The sequence below is a fragment of the Belonocnema kinseyi genome, chromosome 5 (assembly GCF_010883055.1).
Source record: "Belonocnema kinseyi isolate 2016_QV_RU_SX_M_011 chromosome 5, B_treatae_v1, whole genome shotgun sequence".
Classification (NCBI taxonomy): Eukaryota; Metazoa; Arthropoda; class Insecta; order Hymenoptera; family Cynipidae; genus Belonocnema; species Belonocnema kinseyi.
The window spans coordinates 129,612,911-129,624,707 of record NC_046661.1 but is presented as its reverse complement, the minus strand read 5'-3'; the positions used below and the strand labels follow the sequence as shown (position 1 = coordinate 129,624,707).

Here is an 11,797-nt window from a genome sequence, read left to right as displayed (position 1 = left end):
CTTTGGGCTTGGGAGAAACCTAAATCTTAAATTTTTTTCAGGTCCTGAAGTATCTCTCTGTCTCTATTGGATGTCTGCTTGCGGTTGGTCTTAGTGTCACTTCTCTTTTTCTAGTTCCGGCTTGTTATAGCTGCGGCTAAGTAGACGCTTCGCTCATATAACCTCTTTTTCGGAATTCTTCAGCACGGTTTCGTAGTCGTTTATGCGAGCAATGCGAGAGCTCTTGGTATTTCTCTGACTACCGAGCATGCATTTGCGCCATGTAACCTTTTTGTTCAGGGGTCATACTGGTATCACGGCACTCCAGCGGGTCATCCCTGAATTGATCTGTCCACTCAAACCTGTTAAGATTTTGCTAGTCTATCACATTCTCTCCACCATGATTGGCTTTCCCAACTCTAGTGTAGTCGGAATTTTTATCAGACCCATTGTCTTGAGCCCTGCATGTTTGATTGTTTTGAATCGCACTTACTACAACTATGTTTGGTCTTATCATTGTTGCTTCCAAGAAAACCTAGGGATGGGGTTCGCCCGTCCCCTCATGCAATCATAAGTCTACATACTTCGAGAGGTTGCCTAGTATCCCAAAGTCACCGTTTAAGACACCTCACCCAAATGCCATTCGGCTTAGGGCTTACTCTTTCGGGACCATCCCTAGATAATTATCCGCGACTAGGTGCCGGTGTCATTTTTTAGATGACGCTTGTTCCTAGAAGAAGCACTTGAAAAAAATAAATATTTTTGCGAAATTTGACCACCTTTTTCCGGTTTTCGACCACTGTGGAATCTGTCGAATTCAAATATTAAATATGTATCTCCTCCTTTAATGAATATAATTCGGTGTTAGAATTTCTTGTTACGCTCGAGGATAATGAAGTGTGTTAAGAATACTGATAAGCGACAGAAAATGGTTTTAATAAGAAAGTAATAATTAAACGAAACTCTGTACAATCTTTTACTTTATATCGTACTTCTACAAAGATTTGAATCATCAAAATACCAAATTGATTCTTTTTTTATTATTCATAAATTTTGCATTAACAGTTCTTTGATTCTTAACATAAAAGCACATCTGCACATTAGTGTTTTGATTATGGGTTCTAGGCGACTTAGTGCATGAATATTTAGCATGTCTATAGTTGCGCAAATAAACACTTGAAATTAAAAATTCTGTGAAAGGTAAAAGGTACAGATGTAAACGCGTTTCGTTAAATATGTCGATTCGCTCCAATAGTTCTACAGTTTATTTGTCAAAACAACAGTATTGAACTAACATTGGACAAAATTCGTTCAAAGTTATCGGATGAGACGCGCCCGTAGATTTTCAGGTAGCATAATAAATTGGTGAGTTCGCACTGAATAAAATGCAATCATATGCTTATCGCGTACCAGTAGATCATCTTCTTCTAAATCTTGAAGCTTCACTACTTTTGGTGCGCCGTGCTCGTATTCTGAATCAATGGAAATTTTTATTGAATTAGTAATCAAGTAGTTGACTCGTGAATTAGTAATATTTTAGCATTTAACTAATGGCATATTAGAAAAAGCCGGAACTTTTAAATTACCTAGTTGGTAATTTGGCTTCAGTACGAAAAACTCATCGAACAATTCATAATATGCTGCATAAACAAGTCTGCCACGGAAGATTAGATCTTTATTTACTGGAGCGACAAGCGCAGATATCCTTGTTTCACCTGATGAAGTAGAAAAAATAAGTTACTAACTATTTCAAATATAAAAAATTCATTATCTTATAACTACTAAATTACACTAAATTACGAGACTTCTAACAATTGTCCTAGAAATTAAATTTTGAATTCTATTTCTGTCTCGCAAAAATTTCTTATTGGTTCAAAAAATGATGTACTGTTAAATCTCTATTCGGCCGCACAAAATATTGCTCACACGAAATGGGGTAGTACCATACGCAGGGCACGCTAAGCGAACCTGAGTCAAAATAAGTTAATATATTTAGCAATGTTTTAAAAACGAAACATATGAGCGGAAAGATGTCACGAATTTTTGTAGCTACATTTTTTTTATACCAAATTTATGGACAAGATGCAGAAATTTTTATAAACAGTTCAAATTCTAGAAAAATGAGTATTTACGCGAATTACTCAAACTACACATATGCGCGCTTTCGCACAACGTGCGCTTAGGCGAATGTGTGTCCGGGTAATTATCGACGAAAACAAAAAGTGATGAACCCTTTTAGCAGTTTCACATCGAATTTGCCAAGTTTTTCTCAGAGTTCGCAAAATTATTTACGAAAATATACTAATATTCAATCAATTATTCTCGTATCCGAGATCTAGCGCCTAGTTCGTGCTTTTTTAATGATAATTTTTTTTTCGTGTAGCTGCAATGGCGTGTCCGTTTTATACTTTCTAGTTTTATTGCAAAAACAATGAATCTATTTTTCTCAATGAAACTTTGGAATCGCATAGTCCTTTTTTTTTAATCTCCAGTAATTAAACTGCTGCAAAACTAAGGAAAATAATATACTAATTTTGATCTTAAATTGTGTGTCACTGAGAAAATAAGTCATCAGATTACAATAATTTAAAAAAAATTTTAAAGCAAGTTGAGAAATGTATCGAGGAACCAAGCATGTAAAAAATGTAGTTTTAAGGAAGAGATATGAGAGATAATAATTATGACCCTAAAATCATTAATTTTTTTACAACAAAGGCGTTGCGCATTTCCAAGACCTTAGAGATTTGAATAAATGTACAAGGGTTAATAATAATATTTGCAATTTACTTTGAGTAAATAATACTTTTTTAAATACCTCTGAACACTTTAATGAAGCACTAAATGCAGGGAAAAACCTATAGGCTAAAAAAAAATTCTCTTGTATTCGTTTCAAATTGAATTTTAATTTTAAAATTACCTGGAGAGGGTGGCGTTGATAGTCGTCGAGATGATGATGCACCCGCTGATCCTATAAAAAGAAATATAGAGATTTTTCAAAGAACTTTAAAAGTTAATGGTTGAAATAAACATGCACTTGTTAATCATTTTTCCTTCAAATAAGATCAATAATATAAATGGTATAAGATTACAAATATCATTTAAAAATGTATTTTTTAAAGTATTACCAGTTCACAGGTGATTTTTATATAGTATCGTCATCCAAATGAAAGTACAGCCATCAATAAGATGTCCGTGGACAAATTAATGTTTAACCCAAACTATTAGACCGATTTTGATTTTTTTAATAGAGCTCATGAAATTTCTAACAAAGTTGTTGAGGCATATTTAAAAAAAAAGTTGTTTATTTTTTTTTCTTAAGTAATGGAAATTCATTAAAAAAAAATTCGAAGATGCTATTTTGTGGGAATTATCCAACTTATGCGAAAGGACACAGAATTAGTGGGACAATTGTCTTGAATTATGTTTAGCACTAGCATATATTTAAAAAGTTGTTTAAAATGTTTATAAAAAATGTAATCAACAAAAATTAGATTTTTAGTAAAAATAATATATAGCTACTTCAGATATGTGTTTTAAAATGGAAATCTAAAAAAAAATTCGACATGACTTATAAAAATACAGAGAACATTTCTTAATCAATTAAACTAATTTTATAAACAAATGCAAAAATTCGTCATTTTCCAATATATTTGTTTTGTTTCTTTAACAGAAAGGGCAATAAATATCTTGCTTATAGCTTTTTTGTGCGATTCGTTGATTTCAGACGATATGTGTTATTTGTTTACACAAAATTAATTAACAAATACATAATATTGTCATTTTTCGGTAAAAGAAATGTATTTATTTTAAATTACCTTCAGATGTGATGTTATAATAATACCACATAGTTAGTAATTATTTTTGAAAAATCTAATAAACAAATGTATAATTTGGCTGTTAGACAACAATTCATAATTCTTAAATAAATTTAATAAACGAATTACTCTGAGGTGCTCTTTTAATGGAAACGCAATATTGTTTTTCCTGAAATCGACTACAATTTTTAAACAATGTCTCTTTGTTATGGTAGTGTATTTTTCGACAGCACATGTTTTTTTAATTTCACAATAATTTATAAAAATCAGTCGAAATTATGAACAATGTGTTTTTCCAAATAAAATTGTGTAACATCAGCTTGCTTAAAAATTGTGATAAAGCCCATTGGTTATGGACATTTAAATGATTGTGTTAAAGAAACAAAATTTATGTATTAAAACAATGCCAGATTATGCACTTGTTTATTTCATTTTTAAAAACAATGACCAATGGTTTAGTATTAATAAAAAATAATTCTAGAGAGCCTCATTAGGAATTTTATTTCTCTAAATAAACGAAATCTAGATTTCGAAAAATGGTAAGACAATGAATTTGTTTATAGAATTTGTTTTAACAAAAAGAAATTATTATTTTTAATAACCACGTATCATATCAAGTGGTATTTTTAAATATCTAAAGTTTATTGAAAAAAAACTAATTGTAATATTATAATAATTATAATTTATAAAATATGATAATAATATAATAATATATAAATAAATAATAATATATATAATTAACAAATGGTCTCTTTTTTATAAGTCATATCGACATTTTTTTCTTCAGATTTCCATTTAAAAGCACACATCTGAAGTAGCTATATATCATTTTTACTAAAAATTTAACTTTTGTTGATTAAATTGATCATAAAAATTCTAAACAATTTTTTTAATATCTGATACTGCTTTACATCGTTTAAGACAAGTTTCTCCACTAATTCTGTGTACTTTCGCATAAATTGGATAACTTTCCACAAAGTAGCATCTTCGAACATTTTTTTTAATGAACTTTCATTATTGAAGACAAAAAAATAAAGCAACTTTTTTTTAAATATGCCTCAACAACTTTATTAGAAGTTTCATAAGCTTTAATTTAAAAAATCAAAATCGGTCGAATAGTTTGGGCTAAACGTTAATTTGTCCACGGACACCTCATTTGGGCCCACTGTGCGGTGTCCGAACTCTCCCGGAGTTGTCTTAGTATAAAAGTCAATTGTCAAGAGTCATTGATGAATTTTTTAAAAATAAATTATGATTGCAGATCTCAAAATGCCGAAGGTTTATAAAAGAAAAATCATGTGTAAAAAAACAGTGGGATCCTAAAACAATGACACTTGCGATCCTTACAGTCAAAGAGAAGGAAATTGGCTTACGAGAAACGAGCGCCCTCTATAAGACTCCAAAAAGCACAATTTTTTGAACATTTTTCACTTTCAATTTGAAAATATAATGTTTAAATGAATAAAAGAAATCTTTATTATTTTTATCTTATTTTTATATGACACTCTGAAAACTTAAAACAATTGTTTTCAAGGTGTCCGAACTCTCCCGACAAATTTTAACCCCCGAATCAGATATACTATCCAGACTATAAGAGTTTCTTCTTAAGAGCTTAGAATAAAGAATTAAAATTTAAAAAATATTTTTTTAATTGTTTTTGTGACTGCGATAGTGATCTAAATAAATGGTCCGAACTCTCTCAAGCTTACCCCATACCTTAATTGTTCAGATCTATATCGATAAAATTAGAAAATACTGAACAATAAGAGACGTAGTACGAGCTATTCGAAAAAACTAGAATTTTCTCGAGCATCTCCAGTATAAAAAGGAGCAAGTAATATTGATTGTTCAAATAATCTCAAACTGTCTTTCACCAAAAATATCACTCACAGCATAGATTAAAGACGTGTTTATGTATAGGAAATAGTAACTTTTCACGACCTACAAGGGTAAAAAATTCTTTAAACAAATTGAAGTTTTTCAAATAATTACCAAATATACTAAAGAAATATCACTCTTCACATTTGTTCATTCTTTCCTTACCTTCAGAAAATTATAACTTTTCGTGATTTAGTAAAAAAATATTATGCAACTAGAAATGCTTCAAAGAAATTGCAAAATATGCTTGAACTAAAAATATTCTATGATATTCATCAACTATATTATTGATCTGGAAAAGCAGCAGTTTCTCACGATATACCGGAAACAAATTTTTAAGCAACTAATAATCGTTTGAGCAATAAACAATTACTTAAAAAATACTTGGAAATTTGTCACTCACTCAGTGTGCGTTTGGCCGTCTACGATTTAATACGATAGAGTTATTTTTTTGTAAAAAGAAAAGCACATCTTGTGATATAAATAGGAAAGTTGAATCTTAATAATATGCAGAGAGATAATTAAACTTTATCTTTGAAAAATAGATCGCAACACCTATCAGACGATCTATTGTCGAATGAGCCGTATTCATAATACGTTACATTATCAACATACAAAGATTTTGAAGTAGATTTAAATTACTTTAGAAATAATAGAAGTCAGATTAATCAGTTTAAGATCATAATTATTTTTTACACATGTGGCTATGTTTTTAAATTACCTCGTGGACGCAATGTCGTTGTTGGTGACCGATATGGTGATAGAGGTGGTGGTGGACCCTTTTGTTCTGTAAGAAGAAGCATAGGGATTTTTCTTTAACAGAATGTTCCAACGATTCTCAAAGTTAATAATCAAAATAAATATGCATTCTTGAATAATGTTTTCTTTAATTAATAATGAAAATATGTTCAATCATATGATTTTTCTATAATAAGTGTTTCATTTGAAAGTTATTCAAAAATTACTTTAATAAATTAAATTTTTCCCTTAAATTTTCGTTTATGAAAGTATTAAAAATTGAATTTAAATATGCATTATTACAAGCATTAAAAGTTTAAAAGAATTTTTATATTGTTTCACCATTTAAATCAAAAATCCAATTTATCTTATTTAATTTTAAAGTTTAATATAGGCCGTACGAAACATGCAAACCGGTCAAAACTTCTTTTACGTAATTCGAGGTGTTAAACTGCCTTATTAATTACAGATAGTAGTAACTTCTTACGATTTACAGGGGAGACAAATATTTTAAGCAAATTAAAATTATTTAAATAATTAACAAATATGCTGAAAAAAAGATTACCCTGCACATTCATTAATTGTTTGATTACTCCCATGAAATGATAATTTTTCACGATGGTTGAAAAGAAATATTATATGAATGAAAATTGTTTAAAAATTGCAAAATATGTTAACAAGAAATATGACTTTGAGATTCACCATCTATATTATTTATCTTCAGAAGAAGCTACTTCCTACGATACACTGGGAAAAAATATTTAAACAAAACAATATTTGTTTAAACAATTAAAAGTCAGTTATAAATCATTGTCAATTTGTCATCGAGTGCGCGTTTACGTATTCATACAATAGTACTACTATTAGCAATGTATTGATATTCAAAGCATTATTTTGAACACATTTTGTGTTGTTGAGCATGCGTCATTTTGCTTGCACCTTATCAATGTTCATAATAATATTATCAGTTTCAAAAGATTTTTCAAATATGGGGCAAATTGCTCTAAATTTGACAGGAGTAAATTGATCAGTTTAAGCTCAGAATTATTTCGGAAACCTGTGAATATGTTTTTAAATTACCTGATGGACGGCGTGTCGTTCTCGGTTCCCGAGGTGGTGGTGGACCCATTGGTTCTGTATTAAGAAATAGAGGGATTTTTTAGGAATGAAATTTTTCAACAATACTCCATGTTAATGATTGGAATAAAATGGACTCGGCAATAGTTTTTTTTCTTAAATGAAATCAAAAATTTGAACGTTTTAATTTGCCAAAACTTGTACCTGCTTGTCAAATCTCAATACATTGTACAGGCCGACAAAATTTGGCCGAACATTAGACTTAGAAACCACAGTATACTTTACCGAAGGTTTTTTGTACGCTGAATTCTAATCTCAGGTCCAAATTGCTCAAATGGTTCTGTTTTTCAAAATATCCTAACATAACAGTGCAAAAATCGCCACAGCCCACAATTGCAACAACCACAAATTTACACACTCCAAACTCTTATGTTGTGTAAGTATAACTGAAAAATATTAAAATGCGATATCTCAGCGCAAAAAAAAAGATATTTGAGCAAATCTTCATTTGAAAGTTCAAGACTTTTACTTCTACTTCCAGATGCTGTTAATAGCTTTTTTGGAAAAAGAAATTTCCCGATGCTACATAACATCAAATATACGAGGGTGGTTCAAATATGATCGAGACAAATACTTTGACACGTTTATTTACCATCGAAAAAATTTACAAAAATTTACAGTCTTTCTAGGTATTTCCCCTCACAAGTTACGCATTTTGTCCACCTTTCAGGAAGTTTTTTGATGCCAGTATCAAACAATTCCTTGGGCAACTCGGACAGTTATGTGCCCACGAACTCCTCTACCTCGTCGTCGGTGTTGAATCTTTGACCTCCGAGGGCTTCTTTGAGTGGTCCAAACATGTGGTAGTCGCAGGGTGATAAATTTGTACTTTAGGGGGGGGGGGTGTTTCAGTACCTCCCAACCCAATTCTGATATTGTATCAAGCGTGAGACACGCGATATGAGCACGGGCGTTATCCTGGAGAAGAATCGCACTTCGTGCAGGGATGCTCCTCTGTTTCGAGCAAACGCAGAAAAATTTCCGTGTTTTTAACGCCTTCCCGCACTAAAAAACGAATGACAATACGTTTCGTAATGGCGAACGGCACTTGACGTTCACTCATGGTCGCAGCACGCGCGTGAAATATGCGCTGCCGACGAAAACTATGCTACACAGTTCGTAAGGGACTCAGCTATCACATACTCAAGCCACAACATTCAAAACATACATGCGCGCCATCTACAGCGTTTGTCTCGATCATATTTGAACCACCCTCGTAACTTAAATTCACGATTTTTTCACTTTTAGGTTAGGATATCTCGGAAACCAGAGGCAAATAAGCAATTTGTACGCTAAATTCGAATATGAGGTCCAAATGGCCCCATTGTCTCTGTTTTCAGAGATATCCTAACCTAAATGTGAAAAAGTCTCGATTTTGTGCCACATTTGAGGTTATGTAGCGTCGCGACATTTACTTTAAAAAAACTATAAACAGCACCTAAAAGGACAAGGCTTGATGTTTTAAATGACTTTGAGTTTGCCCAAATATATTTTTTTCGGTGAAATATCGGATTAAATTGTTTTTAATTACCGATAAACCTACAAACCTACAAATTGGAACAAATTTGATTTCCATGACAACTCCCATAAAAATCGTATAAAATCATTGTTTTTTTCATTTATTTCCAGATATAATGGAAATTTCGAAAAACATTTCAGACAAAAGTTGTACATCTTATCAAAATTCACATTTTATGTTATATTAATTTTTAGCTAATGAGTAACAGCTATCGGTATATTCCAAGTTGAAGACGAAATCACGAATATTTAATGCTTCTTAGAGTATTAATGGTACATATCTCAAGGATGCTTTCCTTCACCCCTTCAAACCTTGAAAAGGGAAACTTCTAACCCCCTCTTCGCCCCTGCGTGATACTTTTTCCATTGGTCTTAACATGGAGAATTATAATTCGGCAGACCTCCCTCCCCTCCTAAACTTATCAAGTATTTTGTGAATGACCCCTTAAAAGGGTGACTTTCCGCACTCATGAGACGTTGGAAAGGGGAACGTATGTGACCTTAATTATTTTTGTGACTAGCACAGGGATGCCTAACCAGCCCTGATGAAAAGTTGTAAAATGAACATATGTGACCTACATTACTTCTGTGACCAGTCACACGGGTGCGACCCAGCTCCTCCCATCATGAGGCGCTATAAAGAGGAACCTATGTGACCTACATTATTTCTATAATCATTATTATGGGTTCCTTTCGTCTGACTGATATGTCTATTAGGCGGCTGATCGTGGGCACAAAATTTAGTGCCGCGTTTACGCCTTTACGCCCTTACGTCGTAAAGATGTCGTAACGATGTCGTAAAGACCTTGCCAAATTTTGTGCCCACTGGGTATTTCTGTGACTAGTCAGAGGAGTGCCTTCGAGCAGAAAAACAAAAAACGGGTCAAACTGTCTGATTATATTAAGAAAACAACCAAGGGCCAAGCTTAGACCCGTGTATATTGAAACTAATATCTCAAGCATAACAAATCGTCATTAAGAGCGTGTATATTAAATTTCATTTACATTCACGATAATCACTAATATAATTTCATTTTACACAAAATCAGAATAAGTTCAGCAGTAATTTTTGATTCTTAATAATAAAAAATGCTACCTTCTTCCAGTTTTTCAAAAATAAAATTGGATTTCAAATCAAAATGTTCAATTATGTAAATGATCATCAGACCTAACCTACAATCAACTGTACTTAGATTAACTTTGTACCATTCTCGGCAAATTTCAGAAAAAGTCCCACCCATATGTTGCAATTTAATCATAAAAATCAATTCAATCGACAAATTGTAGATTATTACTTCAATAGCGAATATTGGACAAGGTTTAAAGTGATGAGATCAGTTTCATTTTCCAAGCACGCTGTTATTTCAAACTGTATATTAAATTTTAACTACCGTCTATGTAAATTATTTCATATGCATTTATATTAAATTTAATACAGATTTTTCTGTGACTATTTTTTTAAGTTACCTGATGGAAGACGTGCGAAAAATTTCGTAGTAATAGACATAGACAAACAATTTTATTTCGCTTGCATCTGTAAAATTTCTATTCATATATAATAAAAGACCTTTAACTAGAAATACAGAATAACAACATTCTGTAACCTCCTCATTGTAACTGGTGAGATTTAACATTTCCAAAAATTTACAGATTTTGTCTTTTCACATTTGATGAGATATTCACAGAAGAAAAAGGCCAATTTAAGCAAAGATCAAATTTCATTTGTAAGTTTCACGTCTAAAACTGAGTCATTGAAATTAACAAACTAATTATTAATAATAGGCGCATATCTTTGCTAAAATAGTAAATTAAATATTCTAAAAATAATAGCAAGTGAACAATTTATAGTTACAAACCCCAAAATTTTATATTTTTAAGTACTTTCTTGATTTAATTGTTAAGATTGATAACAATATTTAAATTTAAATATGCTTCTACTCAAGGAAAATCAAATTTTTCATTGTATTTTTAAAAATTTTTATACTGTACTGCAAAAGGATGATCCAAATTTATATCTGTAAAAATTTAACTTTCGATTTCGGTTCATTAATCCAAATTTTTTCGTTTTGTGGAAAAAGAAATTACTTTTTTGTTAAATTGGTCAAAATTTACCCGTTCCACCGCGCTTTTGGAACTAACATTGTGTTTTAATTGGGAAAAGTTTTTTTTTTAAGAAAAAGAAGTTTCTTCTTTCTTTCAATCTTATGAAGTTACTATTTACAGACATTAGTGACGCAAATGAATCTTCAGAGTAATATTTCTTGTTTAATACAGTTTTCAATTATTTAAACGATTAATAATAAAAATAATAAAAATAATTAATAATTAATTAATAATTAATGAGCGACTCAGTATAAGCGATTCGAAAAAACTTGAATTTGTTTCCAGGATCTTTCGCATAGACAGAAGTAAGTAATATTCCTTATTTAAATAATTACCAACAGTCCTTCAAAAAAAGTATCGCGCTTAGCATAAATTAACTGTGTGGGTCACTTAACCCTTGTGTTGCCACCCAGATACCCGGGTACCCATCGGCATACGTTTTGTTAAATAACTTTTTCTTCCTATCTCGGCCGAAAATTCGAGTTTCTTCCCGGCGTATCTTTACCGAAACCTACCGTTCCTTCCCACCCTGCGCGCCATCTAACGAATCGTATAGACACTGCTATCTCGACTCTCGACCATGAGGATTTCTAACCTAAGCTGAATTTTGTTGATTTTGTTGAAACGAA

General features: G+C 31.4%; 1 protein-coding gene across 1 annotated transcript in view; it reads right to left on the bottom strand.

Annotated features, from left to right (window-relative positions):
- Positions 1-997: 997 nt before the first annotated feature.
- The window catches only part of LOC117173085 (T-box transcription factor TBX1-like), a 14,885-nt gene continuing 4,085 nt past the window's right edge, over positions 998-11,797 (bottom strand). The window contains exons 3-7 of the mRNA XM_033361467.1: positions 7,491-7,544; positions 6,394-6,459; positions 2,897-2,947; positions 1,566-1,694; positions 998-1,451 (exon numbers count right to left, since the gene is read on the bottom strand). Of these exons, the coding sequence (XP_033217358.1) occupies positions 1,297-1,451; positions 1,566-1,694; positions 2,897-2,947; positions 6,394-6,459; positions 7,491-7,544 (455 nt within the window). The 3' untranslated portion in view covers positions 998-1,296. The remainder of the gene's footprint in view (positions 1,452-1,565; positions 1,695-2,896; positions 2,948-6,393; positions 6,460-7,490; positions 7,545-11,797) is intronic.